At 42.3% G+C, this 24,716-nt stretch overlaps 3 protein-coding genes across 5 annotated transcripts in view; 2 read left to right on the top strand and 1 right to left on the bottom strand.

Annotated features, from left to right (window-relative positions):
• nkain4 (sodium/potassium transporting ATPase interacting 4) overlaps window positions 1-10,287 on the top strand; it is a 43,740-nt gene extending 33,453 nt beyond the window's left edge. The window contains exons 6-7 of one of the 2 annotated variants that reach the window (XM_051424754.1): window positions 6,704-6,788; window positions 7,716-10,287. In XM_051424754.1, coding sequence (XP_051280714.1) covers window positions 6,704-6,788; window positions 7,716-7,725 — 95 coding nt within the window. In that variant the 3' untranslated portion in view covers window positions 7,726-10,287. The remainder of the gene's footprint in view (window positions 1-6,703; window positions 6,789-7,715) is intronic. The other variant, XM_051424755.1, reaches the window with a different exon arrangement.
• Window positions 10,288-10,354: 67 nt separating this feature from the next.
• Window positions 10,355-14,248, bottom strand: birc7 (baculoviral IAP repeat containing 7). The gene is made up of 7 exons (XM_051424752.1): window positions 13,639-14,248; window positions 12,959-13,058; window positions 12,699-12,780; window positions 12,516-12,561; window positions 11,535-11,744; window positions 10,890-10,955; window positions 10,355-10,715 (listed from the first exon to the last, which is right to left on the bottom strand). Exons 1-7 carry the CDS (start codon window positions 14,177-14,179, stop codon window positions 10,516-10,518), a joined length of 1,245 nt encoding a protein of 414 aa, XP_051280712.1. The 5' UTR covers window positions 14,180-14,248; the 3' UTR covers window positions 10,355-10,515.
• Window positions 14,249-16,188: 1,940 nt separating this feature from the next.
• On the top strand, window positions 16,189-24,266 carry LOC127377106 (YTH domain-containing family protein 1). 2 transcript variants are annotated; one of them, XM_051424741.1, is made up of 6 exons: window positions 16,189-16,677; window positions 17,544-17,568; window positions 18,616-18,695; window positions 19,481-21,148; window positions 21,324-21,368; window positions 21,614-24,266. In XM_051424741.1, the coding sequence occupies exons 1-6, from the start codon at window positions 16,651-16,653 to the stop codon at window positions 21,638-21,640; spliced, it is 1,872 nt and encodes a 623-aa protein (XP_051280701.1). In that variant the 5' UTR covers window positions 16,189-16,650; the 3' UTR covers window positions 21,641-24,266. The 2 variants fall into 2 exon arrangements, with proteins under 2 accessions (XP_051280701.1, XP_051280702.1); XM_051424742.1 differs by having other exon boundaries at window positions 19,481-21,152.
• Window positions 24,267-24,716: the final 450 nt, after the last annotated feature.

The raw sequence follows: 24,716 nt of genomic DNA, 5'->3' as shown, positions 1-24,716 counted from the left end.
GGTGTTTTTATGCAGCAGGATAGAACCTCCCCCATTCCCTCCTTTGCAAACACACACACACACACACACACACACACACACACACACACACACACACACACCTTCCCTCCTCATGTCTGTCTCTCTTGCAGCTAGTCAAACATGTACATCCTTCCTTTGAAGTGTCCTCAGTGTTCAGTCTCAGCGCTCTAGATCTTGTCTGTGTCGGCGTATGTTCGTATGTGTTAACCCTTTTAACGTGGAGTCAGACGAGGCCAAGAGTTAGCCTTGACTGTCATGATATGCATGAAGGTAAGGGTGTGGAAAAAGACGACGGGGGATCATGAAATGAGTCAGAGGGGAGAAGGAGAAACAGGAGACGGACTTGTGATAAATGACCCAGCTGCTGTGACCTCATAGGCAGCAGGTCAGAGGTCCTGCTGGAGGTTAACCAATCAGAGGACAGGGAACATTTGATCTAAGGGTCAGTGGGAGTCATAAATATCTGATTAGTGCTGCAGTAACTCTTCAGGATGCGTAGCAGTGACCACATAACAATCCACCTTTAAACATTTTGGCCTTGTAAATTTTACCCAGCGCTGTGAAACCAAGTGGCTGAATGGAAAAGCTCTCCCTGTGAGGATTAGCTTAGATTAAATTCTCAGGTATTCATACTAATTGCAAATTATCTGGAGCCTGGCTGTAATCATGTCAGTCCCTTTTGTAAGAAACCCAAACTCTAATTTGATTTGAAAACATTGTAATGAACAAAGCACTACACGCCGCACTAATTGCATCTTAAACAGCAGACTCTTGTAATTTAGGCGAAGCGTGATGTGGCTTCCGTGTGTGTTCCTGTAGACCAGTGATGTAGAAGTCCAAGCAGTTCTTTGGTGGTCACATACCAGAGGTTCACTGGCTGTGAGTGGTTAGCGTCACCACCCCACCCCTCCCAGCTCTGGGCAGTACCACTTAATCACCAGTCACCCCTAAGTAATCCCTGGAGGGCAATACCATTTCAGCAGGAGTTGAGTCAACTAAAAATGAAAAAGACTTTCCAACCTCAATGACATTTCCTTTTCCTTCTGTTTTTGTGACATTTGAGCTTTGTCCATCCTCCGTGTGGACTGCTGCCTCAGATCGTGTTTGTTTAAATTCACAGTGGACAGTCATCAACGCTAAAAAACAGAGATAAAAATAACAAGAGCAGTACAGAGAGGTTGGTTTAAAAAAAAAAAAAAAGTTTGGGGTGAAAATAGAACGTTGTGATTTTTATTGGTTTTAATTATCTGGTAGTTCTTCTCTGATCCAGGCTCTGCTGGAGTAAAATGCTGCAACATCGCTTCCAACTTCTCCCTCTTTGTTATTGTAATGAGCCCTTTGCCTGCACGCACGCACACACACAAACACAAACACACACACACACACACACACACACGTGTATTTGTTCATGCAGACACAGGTGCAGAGACACACACGCTCATAGCAACACAAAAACCAGCTAAGGCACTTTGCCACTCTCATTTTCCCCTCTCATTTGATGTGTAGATTAAAGCAGGTTTCTGCATTGAGCTCCCTGGCTGCCTCAGCATCTCTCCTCCTACTCAGAACTTTTCCGCCTCTTTACTTCTCCCTCGTATGCTTTATTTCTCTTTCCGGTTTCTTCACAGGTAGATGGAATGATCAGGTATCAAAATCCAATTTTTGTGCGTTAAAGAAATCTTTGTTCTCTCTCTGTCTCTTCTCCCATCCCTGGCTTTTGGAGCTTTAATGAGGTGTGCTTGTAAAAAGATAGAGGTCTCTGGTCACTCGTTGTATCAGCCTCATTAAGCGCCTTGCTGGTTAATAACTTCCACAGCTGATTGCACCTCACCAAGAGAAGAAAGGTGGGAAGAATCCTCAGGAGAGACAGGAAGAGAGGCAGGGAGAGGAGGAAGGATGAGGAGAGGAGTACATGAGGCGAGCAGAGGGAGGTGTTTGTCAAGAGCAGGCCGAGGAGGTGAAGAAGGAGACGGGGCAATATGCAGGAACAAACAATGCAAGACAAGATGAGCTTTTCACGAATAAGGAGATAAGACAGGAATTCCTCTCACGCCAAGCACTCTCTCACTCTCCAAGGAGACGAGTGAGTTAGATTTGAGTGCTCAGGCTTGCGTAAAGAAGAGCGGAATGAAACATAGAGACGTGCACACACACACACACACACACACACAAGACACAATGGGAAGAATAAAAAGCATCATATACCAGCAGCTCCGGGTTTGACATGACTTTCATGCGTTATTACTGATAGTGTGTGTGTGTGTGTGTGTGTGTGTGTGTGTGTGTGTGTGTGTGTGTGTGTGTGTGTGTGTGTGTGTGTGTGTGTGTGTGTGTGTGTGTGTGTGTGTGTGTGTGTGTGTGTGTGTTTTCTGTGTGTGTGATCTTGCTTTTGATGTGACTTCATCTCTTCCTCTGTCACTTGTGTTAGTGCATGTGAGCGTACATACACTCCTACAGTAGGCCGCCTGTATCCATGCGCGTGTGTTTAGCTGATCGTGTGTGACTGACTGACTATGATTGCGCGTGGGTGTTTGTGTGTATTTGTGCATGTGAATTTGTTACACAGAGTTATCGGTGGTGAGCAGACACACCGACAGAGTGAGTGGTGGGGAAAATCCTCTTTGTAAAGTAGGTCATGGAGTTAGAAGCCTAGCGCCGGGATAAGCTTGCTTTAGCATGTCTGCTAATTATGCTGCCGCCCTCTGTGCTGAGTCACATCCCCAGAAAATCCTCCACAGCAGACGGGGAAATCGGGGGGATGGATGGATGTCGAGGTGGCAGCATTGTGAAAGAGTGAAAAGGTCAAAACATAAAAAAAAAAAAAGAAGCCTCAACCTGTTATCACCTCGAAATTTTATTTAAGCTGGTGTCAAACAAGTGGAACATAAAAATAGCCTGAAAAGGTCTTTTTGATGGTAGCAGGAAAAGCACAGGGTTTAAAAAATAGAATGAATGATGGCTGAATTCCATTTAGCTGCTCCAGTTTCAGGGTCCTGGTATTGTGCATTGCTGGCTCACTGTCACACTGTCATGGCCTACTGGGACACTTAAATGTAACTATGACAAAATGTCAAAATGTATGCTGTGAAAAAGACATGTATTCAAATAACCGCTGCAAAAAATATCCACCTCAAGCCAGAGATATACTTGATGTTTAACCACGCTTTGCATTCATACCTGTTGACGTGTACAACCAACGGACGTAGGAGGCAGCCCTGATGCGGACGCGAACGTGTAGTGAAGTCTATCTACAGCCTTAATTCAGTTGTAAATCGTTTTACTCTTTTGTGAAATAACATGCCAATTGTGTGCAGAGCCTTTGGGGCACAGCCACACATAAGCGAAATCAACATTGGCGAATGTTTGCTTTCTGCTTCCCGTTCACTTCCACTTTATGCAAGCGAAGGGGCAAAAAAATAAGCAGGTGGCAAAGCACATTCACATTTGCTTCGTGTGGAGTTCAACATCGGTAAACTTTGACCGGCGAAGTCCTAGCCTAGTTTATATAAAATTCGTTGTATGTGGTTGACCCTTAAAATGAACAACAAACACCTTACCTGTGTGGCACATCCTACATTGCCCACCTTTAACCTCAGCAGGCAATTGTCACTTGCCTGCATTTGTGCATGTGTGACTATGCCCTTAAGCTGTATTTTGATGCAAAGTTTGGGTAGAATAGAAAATATTCTAAACACAATGTGTTCAGTTTTCACCAAATCACTTAATCAGCTAGTATTGCTGTATCACAGTATTTGTACATGCTGGAGCTATGTTCAGTTAAACGTTTGTATGACAAATAGATAATTGGCAGTTGCAGTGACCAAGACACAAATAATGAGGGTTGAACAGACACCAAGTCACTGATAGTGTTTCTGTATTTGTCACATTAAGGTTATGACCTGTTCATTTTCATTTAAACCTAATCCAACCAGACACACTTTCCAGACCAACTCTCCTGGTGTATCTTTGCCGGGAACCTTTCTCCTCTTGCATGGATGATTAACTTTAAATATACTCTCAATCAAACATACCTGAAGTTTTCATATGCAAAATAACTAAGCATAAAATACCTAAACTGGTCTTTAAAGTAAATGAGTAGCCTGTATAGCAATGATGGCTGTGTAATGGTGTGTGAGGACAGAGATGCAGTACTGCAGAATGGAGCCAACTATGAGGAGCCCCCCTTAAAGTGTGTGTGTGTGTGTGTGTGTGTGTGTGTGTGTGTGTGTGTGTGTGTGTGTGTGTGTGTGTGTGTGGGGGGGGGGGGTGTGTGTGGTGTGTGTGTGTGTGGGGGGGGAGACAAAGACAGAGTGTGTGAGAGAGACCACAACTGTGTCTTGTTACTTACCTCTTACAGCATTACAGACAGGCTCTGAAGTCTTGAACTACCCGTCTGCCCTTTATCTCTCTCTCTCTGTCTTTGTCTCTGCCCCGTATCTCCCTGTTTTTCTCCATCTTCCTCACACCACGTTCTTTTATTCTCACAAACCCTGTTTTCCCCTCCTGGTCTTTTTCCTTTTATCTCTGTGCCTGTGTTTCATTTCACTGTCAGCTCGCCAACCCCTTCACACACAAACACACACACGGTGGCAGATGCTGCAGTATACTGTAGTTTGACTCTCACTCTTCCTCCTGGTTCACAACACGTCCTCTGATTTCAGCTTGAACTGAAACATAATTGTTTTACGTTACTCGCTGCTTGTTTAGGGGCACCACATAGATGCCTTAACTATTGAACTATGAAAAATACCTTTTAACCATTTCATCTAATCAGCTTTTTACATTCATTTTCAAAGTGTTGTTTGCTGTTTACAGAGCAAGCGCAAAGAACAGATTCTTTACAACATTATACTCTGATTTTATAAGCTTTGGGTTTCAGTGAGCTTCGTAGAAGATCCACTTCAAGGTCAGGGTCAGACCAACGCGTGTAATAATTAACGGGAAAAGGATTCCAACAATGGAGATGCAATTAATAGGCTGACATACACTCTACAGTATGTAGGACGGATGGAGCACAAGGTTATAAATGACGCTTTTAATAAAGTGCAACAGCTAATGTTTTGACACATAGGATGTCTCATTTTCATAAGAGCAGTTCGGTACACCTGTTGAGGCTCAGATTCTGAACTTTAGGATGGTGGATACGCGGTTATCTCTCATGCTAATCATGGAGTTGCTTTTCCTGTGAATGTTGCACAAGATACATGACTGGAATTTGACTACTACTTTTCAAGGTATTCTGTCATGAACAGAAATTTTGACCTGTTCCGCAGACAGGAGATTTTCATCATCTGGGGATTTTTTATGTCTGTGCCACATTTCACAGCAATCCATCCACTACTTGTCATAATACTTCACTCTAAGCCAAAGTGTTGGATTGACAGACTGACTGATGGATGGACCGACCGGCTGACGCTGCCGTCCCTAGAGCTTTCTAGTGTGTCTAAAAATGGCAGCCATCATTATCATCTAACTGTATTCCTCAGCACAGTTTATCATGGCAAGGGATGGATCCCCACCTGCTTATAATGAGAAAATCACTGGTACAGAAAAGATCAGGGAAGAGGTCTTTGTGTGTGGGTAGGTGGGTGCTGTGTATGTGTGTATCTGGTGAACAGATGAAATGGAGAATCCCAGGGCAGGGTCAGACGAAAGGGACAGACCCCCACCACACACAACCACCCTGTGGCTCTCTGCGCTCATCCTGCCTACCTATCAGTATTCAGCAGACCACCCCTGCCTCCTCTTATCAGGATGAAACTGATTTGGCCTTACAGTAGTTTCCATAGCTGGCTGGTGTCTGTTTCACCCCCCCACACAGCTGTTGGTCCTCAAAAAGTAACAGATCTGCCCATTTTTTTTGTTACCCTTTTGAACTGTTCTGTTTGTTTGCTGTCTTTTTCCACTGAATCAGGTTCAATCTCAGTTTCTCCTTTTTCTCCCCATCATGGTGTTTACAGGCTTTACTCACAGCTCCTGGACATGCTGGCCTCTTTCACATGCACTCCTTCAGCGTAATCTCTTTGGCCCCTCTGTCAGTCAGACCGACATGCATGAGGCGGCCCCTTCCTCCCCCCCCTCCCCCTCAGTCCTTGTGTCCCCTCATGAGCCTCGAGCCTTTCCCTTCATCTCAAAAATATCACTCCGCATCTGTGAAGAATACACAGCACTTTGGTTGCCAGCACTTCCCTCTCTTTCTCACAACGACATAACACTCGTTTGCTCATCTGCACTTCGCCTCTAGTCTGAACTCTAAAGTGAGAAAATAAACAGAAAGCGCCGGGCATCCGGTCGGTGGCTGAAGGTCACCTCTGTTTCTGAGCGATAAAAAAGGCTTAGGCTATTTTGACAGCTGGCCAGCTTTCACCTGTTCCCGAGCTTTCCCTCCGGCTTGGAGCAGATGCACAGATGAAGAAAAAAAAAGTTAAAGCAGAGATGTTTTTACTATTTCTTTTATTTGTTAAGTTAAAACTAAACTAGGACGTGTACAGTTCTTGGCAAGCTGCCTACCTTTCAACAGCCCTGCATTGCATATGTTCCCCACTGTGTCTTTTGTTTCCATTTCATTTCTCATTTCTTTTTGTATCATGCATGTCTTTTTATTTACTTCCATGTCTTATTCTGTTGTTGTCTGTCTTTTGATTTACTCCATAATTCATGTGTTTTAATCCTTTGTTTTCAGTTGATTTTATTGGTGGATTTGACCCATTCCCACTCTACCATGTCAATGAGAAACCATCTCACCTCCTCTTAAAGCCCATGTACCTGTAAGTATGAATGTGCTGTCATGCCACTGTATGTGTATGTATCCCTGTGTGTTTTAAATGCGGGTACATGTGGATAATCACATTATCCATTGCCTTTTTGTGGTCATAAACAATTGAGGTTTTATGTTTTTGTTACCTGCATGTAATTGTTTCCCCTTGAAGGTGACATCCCCTGATTTTCCCTGAAACTATGGTATTATTTCTTTGAGTTCAAAAATTAATCTCAACTCTTACTCGCTTTTTCAAGGACCCTTTAAAGTTTGATCCTGATCCAGGTGGCTACAAAACAATGCTGCCTAGTAGTGATCCAGACGTTTGCTCAGTATATGGCGGTTTGAGTCATGTCTGGGGAGTAGTTTCTTTCAGAAACATGCTACATCCTGTCAGAGGGCTGTAGGGAATATGGATGCCTTTCATGACGTTGTGTGTTTGTGTGTGTGTGTGTAATGTACAGTGTCCTCACGCTGCAGGCAGTTGCTGATAGAAGCACATGGAGAAAAACATACAAAAATCTGTCTCAAATTGGATTAATCAATTAAGTTGTGCAGAGAACTTAATAACAATAAGCCTGGGAAGTCATGTAATAATTCTCTGCCAACATGAAATGAATATTTTATTAGCTTCTTGACAGTTTAATCAGCTCCGTCTCTAATGGGAGGGAAGAAGTTTTCGTCTCCCTGCTCTCCTGGGAGTTATATCCTGGAGAAATTCATCCAGGAAAGTGTGTGTGTGTGTGTGTGTGTGTGTGTGTGTGTGTGTGTGTGTGTGTGTGTGTGTGTGTGTGTGTGTGTGTGTGTGTGTGTGTGTGTGTGTGTGTGTGTGTGTGTGTGTGTGTGTGTGTGTGTGTGTGTGTGTGTGTGTGTGTGTGGAGTTGCCCAACAACCGCTAACCCTTCGCTCTTTCTGCCCATGTTTCTTCTCTCTGTAGGTCTACGTAAATAGGAGAGTGATTGTCCAGCAGGGAGGTGACACAGCAAGTTCCCACGGAGACAAAATGGCTGTTTTGACACAAACGTCCCACTGCACGGGGGCACGCCACACATTCCTCCTCTTCTTGATTTTCAGTACTATAACCATGTCATTTACTGGTGTGCTGCCCAGAAAAGCCAACACTTCTCAGTTAGGGTTCATTGTTTTCCAGGGAGGGATGACGGGTTCAGGGAAAGGGGGATTACAGTGCAACAAAGACTCATATTGTGTGTTTAGGGACGTATCAATCATTTTCTTTGTGTTAAGTTCTCTGCTGAGGTCCCATTGCTGTGACCTACCCATAATGGCTTAATACTCCCCAAGAACATGACTGTATAGAACATGTACAGCATATAAATACATTGTGTGTGTGTAATCAGGGACTGCCCAGCATTCCCAGTCTGTGGTACTGTGTCTTAGAGGACTCAGTGATTTAGCATGTTTTTGCTGGTTTGGCTCAGATCTTGGCCGGAGGGCTGAATTACAGTGGAGCCTGTGGAATGAGCTATTGTGCGCTGCCTGTTTACTTTAGGCCAGGATCTGTGTGCATAAATACACAAGCAAAGCAGGAAAGAGGCAGGGGAGTGGAGAAGTAGAGGGAGGGGAGGGAACAAAAGCACCAAACCTACAGGGGAATCTATCAAAAATAGAAAATGTAAATAATGGAAGGGGCGGGGGGGATTTTGGATTCAGAGTTTGAAATGTGAACATCAGGAATGCAAAAGAGCGTTAGCGTGTAAGAGGTGTTCAAACACAAGGAACAGCATGTGAGTCTTACTTTTATTTCTGGAGTCTTATTATTGTGACAGTTTTCACCAACAGCCAAGTCAGCGTTTCTGAAGTGTCAGGTGTTTGTTAGAAGACGTGCTGAAAGCTTCACTTCATTTCTTCTCCTCCAACTACTGACACATCAGGGCTGCTGACAGGGGTGATCATTACACACACTCAAGCAAAGGTTACAGAGCATATTTTTAACTTCAAGAAAACAATAGAAATTGTTTTACTATTCATATTGCACACAACAGTGTTGAGTTGTATGGGTATGGTCTTCGGTGTAGAAGTAGCTTGGATAAACCTGAGCCAACCAGAGCATCGTCTTCTGTCATTTCAGCAGTTTAGATTCTCAGTGGTGATAGTCTCAGTTGTGATTGTTTTATAGCATGTTTTATACAGGGTTTGTATTGTAATTATGTGTATAACATATTAAATAATGACAAAATAGCAAAACTGATGTCTTTAACTTGTCATATGCGAGCTGGTTAAACAGTAACTGGAAGCTTCTGCTGAGTAGTTTCTTACTCAGATTTGTTTTATTCTGACCCAGCAACCTGAGGCATCTTTATTTAGGTAAAAGTAAACACGTGAGTCATATCTCCCATGTGATTATTTTGTTTTGTTAATATTAGATCTTTCTGAATTAAAGTCAGTTTGAGTCAGATCCCCTGTTGCCTTACTGTTTGTGTGAATCACTACTGCTCTCTGGTGTTCAAAGTGTTCATATACAGCTTGCAAGGCTACTGAGTTTCTGCCACCTGAGAGGTATGCTCTCTCATTTATTGTCATGTTTTGTCTTAAAATGATTTGCCTGTCTGCAGGTAACAGTAAATCTTAAGATAGTATGTTTTTACTTGGTATTTGTCATGTAGGAGCAGTCAGCGCTTTGCTCTGGTTGTTTCAATGTTAAACTCAGTTCTTTTCTTTATCATTTAGGTTAAGATCTTTCGTTACCCATGACATTTGAATCCAAACCATTTTCAGTATTTTAGTTGTTTGATTACAGTATTTCTTGGTGCTAAGTTTGATGTTGTCTGCTTAGCTTATTTTTTGTTTGTAATCAAAAAAGTTGTGATCAAAGAAGTTGCTTTTTGTACTGTTTTGTCTGTTGTCAGCACCTAAAAATATCCCGCTGGGTGTCAGGTTCCTCTGTGATATTAGATGTTCTTCACTGCCAGATAGAAAGTCCACAAACTTCTATGATTCTGAAAATCATCTGACTTCTGCTGGCTAATTTCAGACTGATGAGAGTGAACCATTTTGATTTGATTGGTCACCTCTCTATTGGCAAGATGCAATAATTTATGTCATAATTGTCTTTTATAATTTTAAAGTTTTCACACTCCTGCTAGGCTAACTGGTGTGTGGATTAGTTAAAACGCAAAGCACCTCATATTGTAACATAATCAGTATTAGTAGTAAATGCTACTAAAATTGTTGTGTAAAAACTAGTCTTCCTCTCAGTGCAATACAGCCTCTTCCTAAATCCCCAGCAACTGGAATTAGTTTAAACCTGTTACGGTTGTGTATGTATGTGCTAGTCTCCACTGAAAAAGTTTCCACCTGTTTGTAGATAATTCTATTTCTTTGTATAGAAAGTGGAAAACATCCTTTTTTTGTATTTTCTCTCTTCTATTTTGTGTCCTGTGATGCCCCAACCCCATGTGACCTGATTGTGTAATCCTATTTATCCAGAACTGTGCTTTGTGTTCATGTAAATAGGTGTTTGTTAATAAAAGAATGTGCCCTTTTAATGATCTTATTGTCATAGCTGCTGTTTGTGAAGTGCACTCTCTGACTGCAAAAACATTAATACACACATACTGAACAGCTTAAAATGTTTATTATAGAAAATTATCTGTAAACAAAAAAAAGCAACCAGCAAAACTCTTTATTTTCTTATCAGTACAAGGGGAAATGAGTACAGTAGAAAACTAAAGGCCACTCATGCAACACCTGTATAGCAGTGGCGTTTCATTCCAGCCTTAGGACATGAAGGCTCGAACACTGCCTCTAATGACAGCTCTGCAGATGGGGCAGTGACGCAGGCTGGCAGCACAATCGCCACACACCACCAGATGACCACAGGGGATGAAGACGATGGACACCAGTTTGTCCATGCACACCTTACAGGTCCTCTCCTCCTGCAGCTGCCTCAGCAGCTCCTCTGGACTGGGGTCCTTCACTGTTGGGGGACAACACACACAAATGAACACCCAGACTATGTAGAAGCTAACTGTTGTGTTTTAAGTGTAATTGCTGCAGGATAGAGGAATCAGATGTCCACAGCTCAATGGTGTGATTGATTATGAAAAGTAACCACAAAAAGTTGCAAGTCATTTAGGCGTTGACCTCTGACCTTTCTCTCTGATGGGTGTTTGTGTCCTCACATTTCCGGCACTGGAGCCCTGCCTCATCTCTGGCTCTGAAGGACACAAACAAGCGAAAATACAATCAAACATATTATGAACCTAGATACCCATTGTAATTTGAGTTATTATTACTTGGAAATTAAATTGCTCATACTGAGTGAAGTCACACTCCTCAAATATAACCGTATGTTAAATTAGTAACTGATAAGGTCTTGTTCAGCATGCTAATCCTTGATATTTCTGGTTGGTTGTTACTAGTGGTCGACTGATATGGGTTTTTCAATGGCCGATGCCGATATTTAAAGAGCAGGGATGCCAATGGCACAAATATAACGTCAATATCAAAACAAAGAAATGTATAGTTCTATAATTCAGGCATATTTTTATAGCAAGATGCATTAGAGTTATAGTACAGGGCTCTAAACCAACTTTTTCACCACCATCCCAAATCTCACAAGGAAGAGCGCTCACATTGGTCCACAGTAGCCAAACTGAAAAGGCTGCCTGCGGACGTGACATTTTTTGTTTATTGGCCTTGTAAGCGCAAACGTTGGTTGATGCAGATTATCTCAAATTGCCAATTAATCAGCCTGAGTAATCGGCCGACCGATTAATCTGTCACTTGCTGTTACCTCTGCTCTGTGGCCCCCTCTGTCTGTCCTCTTGCTCTGCCTGCAGTACGTCAGTGACCAGGTCAGATACAGAGGTGTAGTGCTGGCCTGTTAAAAGGTACTTGGTTTGGACCAGGCTCTCCACTAGGCCGGCTTCAAAGCCCATCTGCAGCACAGTCTGCACCACAGGAGAGAGCATGGCCGAGGAAGCTGCCAGACCTCCGACCATATCTGAGAGATGAGAGGAGGGAAGGAGTGAGGAAGACCAGTGACCGCCCACGGATAAGTCAAAAGAAAAAAACATCTACAAATCTACTAAGATGTTTTATAAACTAATAAGAAATATATTTGATAAGTGAGGAAATATATGACAAATAGTGCAGCTTACCTTTGTCTGTCAATATATTAACATTTCAAACCACAGACCTTCTCTGTATATCTGCTGAAATGGATTATAATTGTGATTCCTTCATTGTATGGAATAATTGCCCTCTCATGACTGCCCTGCATCCATGAGCAACAGTCAAATGGTTTCCATAGCGCTCCCTACTTACTGCAATCCTATCGCAAACATTAGGTCAGGTAATTGAGCATACAGGTATTTGATTTTCTGCAGCCTCCCAAAGAGAAGAAATGGATCTGCTTAGTATCTGTTTCACATCTAATTTCAGATTTTAAGCAGTGCTGGTGCAAGGTCCATGTTTCAACCAAAGTGGTTGGTCTAGGTTGACATAAGAATAATTGAATCAGCTTGTTGCAGCCTTTATTCTCTCCATTTGCCAAACCAATGTAATGCAACTCACAATGTTTGCTCTACCTTTTCCCTTTTGTGTGAACAAGCAAGAGTGGATGTTGACACTTTGATTCATTGTGCTTCAGGATACACAAAGATTATTATTGGCATCAAAAGTCTACTTCGTCTACTTGGTAGGAATAAAGTTTCTTGACATTCTTGGTACATACCCATCATTCCCTGCCTTGTTTCAATTTCATATGACTTACCATTTCTGGATCCGATATCTCTGCCTGTGGAGGTCTGTGGTCCACCCTGGAAAAGTAATCGTATTTTGAATTTATAGTGAAAGTCATGAATGATTTTAAATGCAGCAATGACATCATGTGTGATGGCTGCTGTATGCCAAACAGATTTTATTCAGAGCAGATAAGAGGGATAAAGGCTCTCACCACAGTCTCACCCAGATGGAAATGAGCATCCTGTATGTTGCTGATATACTCCTGCCCTCTCGATTGGATTAAAAACTCACATCTGAGAAATATAAAGATGCCTTTTTTATAATCTGCTAAAGCATGAATGCAGAACACAAAACAAGAACTTGACACTGTGTTTAGAAAAAAAAACCACATTTTCATTTGCCAATGTATAAATGGGCAAATGATGTATTCAACTGTCTTCATAGCTGCCTTGTGACAAGTCCTGCTGTTACCGTGGAAACCACTTGGCATGTTCCTGCCAGGGGTCGTCTCCTGGCTCCCAGTTCCTCAGCCCTCCGTCACAGTAGAAGCATTTGACGTTGTCGCCGTGACCTGTCAGGATGTACAGGACTACTGTGAGAGGAGTCTAATGACGGAAACTCTGGGAATCTGTACTTTACAACAGAACACAGAAACTTCTCTTTTTACACAGCCTGTGTCCTAAATGAAAAAAAAAGTGGCTTATAGCCTTCATGCACAAACTAAATAAAACCTGTAAAAATCACACTAAATGTGAATCAACTCTTCTCTGACACAGCCTCAACAAAACTAACACTATTAGCTTCACAAACAGACTACTCATTGTAGGGTTACCTTATTTGATGGCATTATTTTGTATTAGTTTTCATGATATTATGCCCACTGCCCATGTATTGCCTGAAGCTGAGAAACCCTAATTCTTTAGCAGCCCCAGCTTTGTCCAGGTTGTTCTGTCCACAACATCATGACTCAGCAGGACAATTGTAGCATGAACTCTCTCACAAAGAGAGGTCACTCTAGCAGTGACTAGGTCAGTGCAGAATATTTCACTGAAATATACTCATGGATATTCAATTGTTGCTCATGAAATATTAAAGAAAGCAGATGATTAAGATATACATGTTTTTAGGCTATTTAGTAAGACAATGAGCACCTGTGTAGAAAAATCCTGCTCTGGAGAGAACATCTGGCTGGACTGAAGCCTCAGTGGGCCAGTTGTGGAAAGTGGTGAGCCGGGAATCCTCCGCCTCCATCTCTGGGTAGACCGCTTGTCCAGCTGTCCCCTGGTCATCCATAGTCATCCTCTGGAGTTGACTCAACAGCTGGCCGTCCACAGAGTCGGAGGATCCAACTTGGATCGGAATATTTCCCACAGCTCGACCCAGTATGAAGCTGCAAGTGGGGAAATGCCTCTTGTGCTCGACGGCTGGGCTGTCCCCGTGCACCCAACATCTTAAAATCCCTCCACAGCAGAAACACTGGACTTTATCCCCGGGGCCTAGAAAGAAGAAGCCCGCCTTGGCCAGGTCTCCAGATGTGACAGGTGCATCTGCTGGCCAGTTCTGAAAAGTTCGAATTCTCTCCCCTTCTCCTCGCATCTGAGGCTCCTCAAGGATGTGCAGCATAGTACTCCTGTCATCCGTCATTCTGGGGCATGTAGGTTTTCCTTTCTCTTCTTGTCCTGTGCCAGTCATCCCTTTTGCGGTCCATAGTGGAGCGCGAACTGAAGGTGAGTGCAGCACACCAGCTGAAATAATATGATCAGCTGCGGGGGCCTGCACAGCGGCCTACAGGAGACTGCTTTCCAGAAAAGCCACCAAATGCCAGAATGTATGCTCATTGATCCTTGAATGAATGAAAGCCTGAACATGCCATGTTGCTCCGCCTCTTAGGAAAAAGGCTAACAATGTAAAGCATTTCAGAAGCATACCATGGCCTAAAAACTAATGTGACTATTTTTAAAAATACCATTAAGAACAGGGGAGTCACTTTAAAGCTTCCAATTGAATAACAGGAAACCAATTTAAACTTTAACCATACAAGAATACAGGGAGTACTGTGGTGGTTTTCCATTAGGGACATGCTGGATTCACAGACTTTATCTCTTGTAGGAAAGAAAACTTAACCTTTCAAAGTATTACAAGCCAAAAAAAGTTTTCTTGTATATCCTATAAGTGCTGACTCTGATCTTTCTCTCCATTGGCTGTTTGTGTCTAGGATGTCTATTCCCTTTGAACTTGAGTTTGTAAGATTAATAGTGAGATTGAAGGAGTTAAACACATAAAACAGTACGCTGTGTAGTCCTACTTGTTCTGAGGAGGAACAATAGGCTTCCATACTCAAAGGTTCAGGGTGAACCCTTTTATCCTTGTTTGTGGGACCAGGGGCGGATCTAGAGAAATATATATAGGTTAGAAAGAGGGTGGTGATTCTATCACAATCACATAAATCAATATAGTGAAGATATTTAAACCCAAAATATCTAATTATTGTGACACATTAGTATATCACTAAATAGACAAGTCTAAAGGTGGCATTACAAATCAATAAGTTGTTTTATTTCTTCAATCTTCAAGCATTTTCCAAATATAAGCATTTTTCTTCCAACACTTAGTCCAAAATGTGGCATTAGCAGATCATTAAAATGAACATCTGTTTTTTAACACAATTTATTTTTTTTTATTAATTGAAATTAATCAGTTAAATTTGACAGCATTTGACTTCAAAATGGGGTGACAGCTGGTGGCCACTGCTCTAGATCCACCCTTGTGTGGGACTTGTGTGCACCAAAAGCTTCTGAAGACTTAAATCATATAAGTTCTGTCTATAATGATTATAATACCAAGAGGTTTTATCTGTTGACAACATATTTTGCAGTTTTAGGCTGTTAATATTTGAAATAGCCAATCATGTAAACCAATTAGGTTGCAGCCAATAAGCCACGATTGACAAAAGTCAAGTCAAAACATAAATTATCTGCACTATATTGTTAGTGAGTAAAACAAATAAAATAAATCATTGTGAAAATTAAAAGCTATAAACAGTAAGATACAGGTTTGACCTTTGACAGACTTTACGGAGTTGTGGGTGCATCATTGCTACCCCCTGGTGGCCAAAGAGAGTAACAGCTACTTCAATTTATTGCAGGCCATAATCTGTGTACTGCATGCATGTCACTGAGAAACTGGCTGAACACACACACAGCTTCAACAGTCAGCTTTTTCCAAAAGAAATCCTATTCAAAGTCGACATTATGTCTATCCATCATTGTCTGTCTATCTCACCAGCCAAAAACATCTGGATGCAGGGTGGACTGTAACCACATGAGACATTTGACTGATGTCAATCATTGCACAGTTTAAGATTATTATAACCTTGTTGCACAAAGTGGCATCTTTTACATTCCAGTAAGTCTCACATGAGGACCGAGCTGAACTGAACTGTTATCAGAAGGGACCCTGCAGAAAACCACACAGTCTGCTGACGGACCCCCTGGCGTTGTTTACACCCACAGATAATAGCACCAATGTTAGAGTGGAGTGCTTTTATTTATTTATTTATTTATTTATTATAACTTCAGTGTTTATGAGTTGGATTAATTTGCTCCCTTTGTATTATGCAAATCACAGATATTAGCCTCATTTCACTTTGTTAAATAGAGAGGATGCTCCAAAACGTTTGCCACCCCGCGGGGAACGACGTGAACTGCAGCGGCGGCTCAAAGCCCGGATGGAGCAGCCATTGGGGAAGTGTACAGGGCTTTAACGTAACCGAGGAGGGCTATCTCTTTCTCTCTCTCTCTCTCTCTCTCTCTGGAATAATAAAGACAAAGTAAAAGGCGGCCGAGGATAGAAATATTCAAGATCCGACAGATCCACTCGGCGACACTTAACGTTAACTTGAATACCTGCATTAAGGACTTGACTCGGTTCGGGCACAGTATCCGAGGCGACAGACTTGAACTGTGGAAGTTGGGATACGTGCTACACAGCGGAAAATATACAGCTGAGCCTGCGCTACAACTACTAGCCCTCACGCTAAGTGGCACAACTAGCCACACAGCTAACTGTAACACAGCTGTGAACTTGCTTTCAAATCACGGGGGCTTGAAAATCCAGTCACAAGCCCAGGCTCTGTGAGAATCCAGGGACTTGCTTAATGAATTATGTCTGCCACAAGCATTGACCCTCAGGTAGGAAAGGCCGATTTACCTCGCCTGTGAGCTTGCGAGCTAGCTACCTGCTAACGTTACCGATGTATTGGGCTACGGCTATTCCTCGGAAGTGCTAGCGAGTTAGCTACATTGCGTTGAACGGATAATGTTTTTAATGGGACATTTTTAAGAAAGATGACACTTATATGTTGGCATATAAAGAGTTGCCAGGCGCAGCTTTAACTGAGACCATTGTGTTTGTGCCTCTAACGTAGCAGAAAGAAACTCTCCCCACCTTTGGGTTGAATTCGTGAAACATAATGCTAACGTGAGAAGAATTAAAGAGGTTCAGGCTAAAGTAACTTATTTCAGTGACTCTTTAACTTTTATAATGAAGGTGTTTTTAAGAATTCCCACATGGTGTCTAGGCTGACCCACATATATTCAGCCTATTAAGGGAAACTATGTTAAAGGCTATATTAACGCTATTGGGGTTTGTAAAGCCATTTTAAGAGGGCTAACGTTGCGTTAGCTAGCGAAGTTGTGTGTGAATTAACGCTAACGTTAGCTGGTCGATCAGCTAACACAAAGTACACCCCAGTGTATGTAACGCCAAATAAATGACTCCAACTATTTCATACAACTGTAAGTATCTGCAGCTTACACTGTAGAGTAACGTTATGTAAAGTTAGGGTTTGCATTGCCCTCATCTTCAGGAAGTAGTCTGAAGGTTCAGCTTCAGCAAGAGATTGGTATCATTAGAGACTTGTTCTCAGTCCAGACGTACGTGTGTGTGTGTGTGTGTGTGAGAGAGAGAGAGAGAGAGAGAGAGTGAAATCTCAGATGAACTTAAAATAACCATGTGGTCTCCTTTTTCTTCTTTTCACGGTCCAACATGGATGCAGAGATCAAAGGGACAAGCATCTAAAGGTGTGTTGTGGCATTACACAAGATAGTTTGTTTGGATATCTGGTCAATCTGGGCCTATCTTTTCCAACCAAATCAGCATTGCATACACCAGCCTTTCATGGAGTCTTAACCTGTCTCTCATATTAAGTTACACTATTGTCAGGGAACACAATTAATGTGCCTGAGTCTTGGCACAGTGTGAACAAAAGGTACAAATTATATCCTTTTCAATAATTGGCGTGAGATATCTGTTCCTTTTTAAATATGTTGGTGGACTGTATTGTAAATATATATAGTATAAAATGAGTGGGGGCAGCATTGATAAAGATGTGTGCAGTGTCACGACTGTGTGACACATTGGAGTAAAACATCCAAAGGGAGGGAGGCTCATTACTTTATTTCTCTGTTTACTGATTGTAGCCATAATGATAAGTTTGCCATGATGCTTATGCTAAGTTGTCCTGTCACAAAAGCTTGTTCCAATCATATTTATATTTCTCTGGATGAATAAACTGGTTATATCTTAATCATCACCCTGAATAGGCATGCACTTTAGTTTTTGCACAGGTCCACTGTCTGGTCCTAAGTTAGTAAAAGTGGTTAGTCTCACTCGTCCCTCAATCCCACCACTAAACCCTAGTTTTAATTAATTTAGTCATAATTCATTGTCAGTTCCTCACTACTCATTTACTGTTGGCAACGGCGTTGCTGTGGCTTCATAATTGTATTTTTTATGATGTCCAAGTCATCTTAGATTTACTGCAGTTGCTGGATGAGGTGGAGTGACAGGCAGGTCTCGACTCACTCCTTACCTGCAGGCCTGGCTGGCTGTGGGCCACGGGCTGATTCACCTCCAGGATAGGCTTGTCTCAAGGGCCATAGGGCTGTCTGACATGGCTAACTGATTAAATATATTTTTTTTTATATACATAATTTAAGCCTAGGTCACATCATTTCAAACTCAGCACAACATGATATATAAAACAATGATTGCTATTTGTATCATAAAAAGAACATCCATGCATGTATATTTAAATGTACATTAATGTAATTCTGTTTTTATTGCAGTGCAAAATGGTTCACTACATCAGAAGGAGACTGTCCATGACAATGACTTTGAGCCATACCTCACTGGTCAATCAACTCAGGTAAAGCTCTATATCTCTATCTGAAGAAAATATAAAGTATAGATTATGGTTTAGAACTAGATCATATGGATCAATGTCACCTTTTTTGTGACTTGAGTTTTTTGTAATATTTAATTTTATCAATGTGTGTCTCAATATGGTAAATGATGAACTAATGCTCTAAAGCAGGGCTGCTAAACTAGGGCCCACGTCATAAGGTTTGTAGCAAGAAAGTAAAAGAATATAAAATTGCTGTTTTATTTATTGTATGGTAACAAGTGCTCTTTAAATATGTAGAATTAATTCATTATTGTTCATAATCTGAGCAAAGCAGGCCGAGTGACACTTTGCACAGGAAGTCAGTCAATTAAGGGATTAAGAACTTGGGCTCCATTTTGCATTTACAGTAGGTGTTTGCTTTTGGCTGTGACCCACCATAAGTTTCAGTTTTGGCCCTCCAAGGGAAAAAGTTTGTGCTGGTCTAGGCACTGAACTGTGTTCGACTGTTAAGCATTACAAAACTCCTGTTATGTATAACAACAGACATTTGTAGAAACATAACATGAAATGATTGAATAGCAGAGCTGTATTCTGATGACATTAAGTTTGTTAAATTTTTTTGCTTAACCATAAAATGGATGCATATTAAGTTAGTCACTCTTGTTAAGTGAATTAGAAATCCATTTAAGATAGATATTGTATATAGAATAGGCCTAGGAGAGTTGTATTTAATTCATAGATCTGATTTAAATCAAACTGTGAGTCACTTGCTAATGTTGGGGCTCTGCTGACCTTCATTCATCCAGAACAACAGCTACCAGTCCATCACCGACCCCTACCTGTCCAGCTACTACGCCCCCTCCATTGGATTTCCATACCCCCTCAGTGAGGCTCCCTGGTCCACAGGTGGGGACCCCCCTATTCCATACCTGACTCCCTATGGACCCTTGAGTAATGGAGACCATCACTTCATGCCAGACACAGTGTTTGGCCAGCCGGGGGGCCTGGGAAGCAGCATCTACCCTCACAGGTTTAACTTTTTCCCTGAAAACCCTGCCTTCTCTGCTTGGGGCACAAGTGGCTCCCAGGGCCAGCAGACTCAAAGTTCAGCTTACGGTGGCAGCTACAGCTATCCTCCCAGCTCCCTGGGGGGCACCCTGGTGCCTGATGGTCAGACAGGCTTTCACAGTGACACCCTCAACAAAGCCCCTGGTATGAACAGCCTCGAGCAGGGGATGGTTGGTTTGAAGATCGGAGGGGATGTCACTGGCCAGGGGTCAGGAGTCAAGGCTGTGGGATCTGTGATTGGTGGACCTGCGGTGGCAGCCACAGGGAACGGAGCCACACCTATTGGAATGCCTCCACCCAAACCCACCTCCTGGGCTGCTATTGCCAGCAAGCCTGCCAAGCCGCAGCAGCTGAAAGCTAAAGTGAAACCAGGGATGCCCAATCCAGGGGGGGCTCTTCCCCCTCCACCCATCAAACACAACATGAACATTGGGACCTGGGACAAGGGCCCAGTGACTAAAGTAGCCACAGCTCCACTGCAGCAACAGCAACAGCCTCTTGGCCTGCCTCATGGTTTGCCACCTCAAGGCCCAATGCAGCAAGGACACATGCAGCCCCCCCCTCCCCAGTCTATGGTGCAGCCCCAAATGCAGCCTATGGCCTTACAGCCCCAGCCCCCCCATCACCAGCACCAGCACCAGCACCATCAGCCACCACCTCAGCCCTACCAAAACCACCACGCCCAGCCTCCACAACCCCAGACCCGCTGGGTTGCCCCACGCAACCGTAACCAAGGCTACGGGCAGGGTGGCCCTGGCCAAGATGGTAGTGGTATGATGGGTATGGTTGGTGGTGGGAACAGTGGACCCCAAACTTCTGCCAGCCAGGGACCTGGTGCGGAGTCCCACCCAGTGCTGGACAAGCTGCGTGCCTCCCATAGCTACAACCCCAAGGACTTTGAATGGAACCTGAAGAATGGTCGTGTTTTCATCATTAAGAGCTACTCCGAGGACGATATCCATCGCTCCATCAAGTACTCCATCTGGTGCAGCACAGAGCACGGCAACAAGCGGCTGGACTCGGCCTTCCGGGCCATGAATGCTAAAGGCCCCGTGTATCTGCTGTTCAGTGTCAATGGCAGTGGTCATTTCTGCGGTGTGGCAGAGATGCGTTCACCAGTGGACTATGGCACCAGTGCTGGTGTTTGGGCACAGGACAAGTGGAAGGGCAAGTTTGACGTGGACTGGTTGTTTGTAAAGGATGTGCCTAATAGCCAGCTGCGCCACATCCGCCTGGAGAACAACGACAACAAGCCAGTGACCAACTCCCGTGACACCCAGGAGGTTCCTCTGGAGAAGGCAAAACAGGTGCTCAAGATCATCGCCACCTACAAACACACCACCTCCATCTTTGATGACTTCTCCCATTATGAGAAGAGGCAGGAAGAAGAGGAGGAGGTGCGCAAGGTAGGTACAGTCATTTCAATGTGTTATCCTAAATACACCTTATATAATTACTTGGCACCTTGATTATGATGAGTGTAAACTTGATCTTTTGTGGCTCAGTTTGTGTCTGAGAAACTAATTCTTGTTTTGTTTTTTTTCTTCTCTCCGTTTCCTCTTTATTTGCTCTCTTTGACAGACTTTTGAACCTCCTCAGATACAGAACCGCTCTCGGTTGGATCAGGTAAAGCACTGTCATATTTTCTTGTTAGTGTCATTAGTCCCATGTCTCATTGTCCCATGAGTGTTGAGGCCTTTTTCTGACAGCTATTGATGATTGCACTTGATGGTATTTTTCACACAGTGAATATGAAATTTTAGAATCTAATATTTGATCACCGCTTTAAATAAATATAGACTTGTGTTAATCAAAGTGTTTAGCAACGTTTGTATGTCTGATGTTATTTTTTTTGTTCTTTTTCCAAACAGGAGCGACAAAACAGGAATAAACAATAGAAGACATTTATCCTTGGCTTGATCAACAGTTACACTAGGACTTTTGATTTAAGAGACAGAAGAATATGAAAATGCAACCAAGCCCTTCATTTTTTTTCTATTTAATCCTGGTGAATCTCTGCCATTGTCGAGACTTGTGCTTTTTTTGCCCCATGTACCACCCACTTCTTGTGCAGGGATAACAAGCTGATTTAATGTATTACCTAGCCACCACCTCACTCTTTAGTTCAGGTTTTTTTTTTTTTTATATTTTTCTTCCCGTTCCATCTCGTACTCTTCTCTCACCAGACTGGTTTTCTCTCTCCTGCCCCCCACCCCCTCCTCTTTCCAATTGAATCAGGGTTTGACTGCACCATGGAGAAAAAAAATCTGCCACTTTATATTTCAGTACAATCAGGAACAGATGTGTCCTGCCCCTGTTTGTCCATTTGGGGGCAACATTGCCATGCTTCAGAGGTTTAACTGTGCCAACAGGGTTGGAGGATCCCAAAGGCAATGTCGGACTTGGAGCTGTGCGATAATAAAACTTCAATGGTTTATCTATTTTTCATTCAGATCGACAAAATCTCTATTTTTTGGCTTACTACTGACAATTTTCATTTCAGAAACCTGTTTTCTGGAGCCTTAATGTTTTTTTTCTAATTATTGGTGACTTCTCAAAAGAACTGCTCAAACAGTGACGCTGCTGGAGAAATCAGGGATAGTGTGAAGTCACACGGGACTCGAGACATTTCTGAGGAGGAATTGCAAAGGCCTCTGGGAAAGAAATAACGGATGTGTCCTCCACAACCAGAACTCTCACCATTTAAGTCAAAAATTGTACTATTGACATCTTTCACACCCCTCTGCTTTGCTTTCTTTTGATGTTCGTCTTGAAGGGGTCTTTTGTATGTTTCATCAGGAGATTCTGCTTGTGTACGCAACCCAGTCTGAGAGAATTGTCGCATCCACCATTTTAAATTGTTTTATAATCAGAATTATGTAATGATGTAACTACTACATTGAATGAATTGTTGCTTTTGCATTTTCACAAAATGGGGGGGAGGGTTCACGTATTTGTCCATTCACCATCATTCTGTCTTAATCCTCTGTTTTTTGTTTTTGTTTTCCTTGAATTTGGTTTTGCTAAGTCTATCATGTTGGTCGTAATGCTAAGCTTTAATGTAGGAGCCTATATATTCATGGAGAAAGCCTAAAAATGTATAACCTAAAAAATTAATGTAACTGATTTACTATCAAGTAAGAAAAAAATAAGAATGAAATGTGGTTTCTGTGTGTTTTTTGGTTGTTGCAAAAATAGTTTGTTCTAGACTGAAACCATTGATTATGATACAGTGAAGTACTTTCAGGTATGTTAATGGGAAAAAATTTGGATATTTAAAAAAAAAAAAACCCATCACTATTAGATGTGTGACCATGCCGTGGCAAGCTACAATATAGGAAACCTGCTAGAAATGACACATCCTGCAGCTTGTCTGTGAGGTGAGAGGTGATGTTGTTTAGTCAATGATCCTTTAAAGGAAGATGTCCCCCTGTTCTCATGTCAGTCACTTCAGAGCATTCAAAGCCAAAGTGTGGTTTATTTGTCAGTGATTGTTTAAGATCAGCAGGTTCTCTCTCCTCTTCTCCTCTTGATTAGTTTGAAACTGTCGCTTCAATATTGTGTGGATTTTCAGGTTACCATGACGCAGAGAGGAACGCTGCTAACAGCCACAGCTGTCTCTTTGATGTAGAGGGACCTTTTCTCGTTTTGACATGTTTGTGTATTTGTGTGAGAGTCCAAATCTTGCTTCATGGTAACCTGAATCAAATATTCAGATCCCAAATCCCAATTTTTCTGTTTGAAATATTTGAACTAAAACAGATGTTGACAGTTGCACCTGAACTCATTCACATTAAGATGTTTGCTCTTTTCAGATTCTGTGTACGCTATATGATCTATTTTGGTTCTGTCGCAACTTTACCCCGTTATTACGTTAAGATGGCAGAAGTGCTGCACTTTGCTGAGTTCACTTGAGTATGAGTATGAACCATATGCTTCACATCCGTATTTCCAGTTGCGTGAAGCCGCATTGTATTTTTTACTTGGCCAGTGTAATCCCTTTTAATCTAGAGAACTGACCTCTTAACAGGATCCTTTCTTCTCCATCTCGTCTCCTTTTTTGTGTTTTTTTTTTTTTTTAACCTGCACTAATCAATAGCTAGGTTGATCCAAGCAATATGGTGAACGCCCTTCACATGTTTGCCTTCACCTACACCGCTCTCTCCAACCAGCGTAGAGTCAGGGGGAGGTGAGAAGCTAAAGGATGCCACCGAAGACTTGAGTCGCAGCCACAGCCGTCTTCGCCTCAGGAAGCATGAACTGCTTGTGGTTACAGTGCAGGGCTTACATGCACGTTAATGATAACTGTCAGACGATGTTTGTTTGCAATTGAGGGATGTCAGGTTAGCCATGAAAGTATATGTATCAACACTACAAAAGGATTAATGACATGAAATATTAAATAAAAATTGATTATCTTCTAGACCACAGTTGTAGTGGGCATAACTTGTTCAAAAGATCTATCTTGGTTTTTCTTTATAGAAAAAAAAATCAAGCCTTAATAAACTGTCCATTCAGAAATTACTTTGTCTTGATCTCATGAATTCTCTGTTAGTGAATAAACAGCCACCTATAGTGACCTTATACAGAGAGAGGAAGCTCTGTAGGGCATCCCCACTGCTTAAATGTCACTGAAAGGTTTTCTTTGCTTGAATTGTTTCTTTTCGTCATGCCACTCCAGTTTGAGTCTACTGTATCTTTAAATTATATCAAAGCAGACCTCTTGTTTCAACAGACTCAAGAGGTCTACAACAGAATTTGTTAGAGCACATAAATGGGAGTGCAGCAGCCTGGAATAAAAGTTTATGGTATTTCAAATTTATTAAAATAGATAGAAAATGACACATCCATAAGTGCAGGTTATTGGCTTTAGTGGCTAATTGAACTTGAGAGGCTTTAGGTTTAAATCCATGTACGTGTTTGCCGAAACTATTTCTTCGTAATCCAGTTCCTTAGCCTCAGAAGCCCTGTACA

This window comes from Dicentrarchus labrax, unplaced genomic scaffold, assembly GCF_905237075.1.
Source record: "Dicentrarchus labrax unplaced genomic scaffold, dlabrax2021, whole genome shotgun sequence".
Lineage (NCBI taxonomy): Eukaryota > Metazoa > Chordata > Actinopteri > Moronidae > Dicentrarchus > Dicentrarchus labrax.
This window is presented reverse-complemented; position numbering and strand designations above follow the sequence as displayed.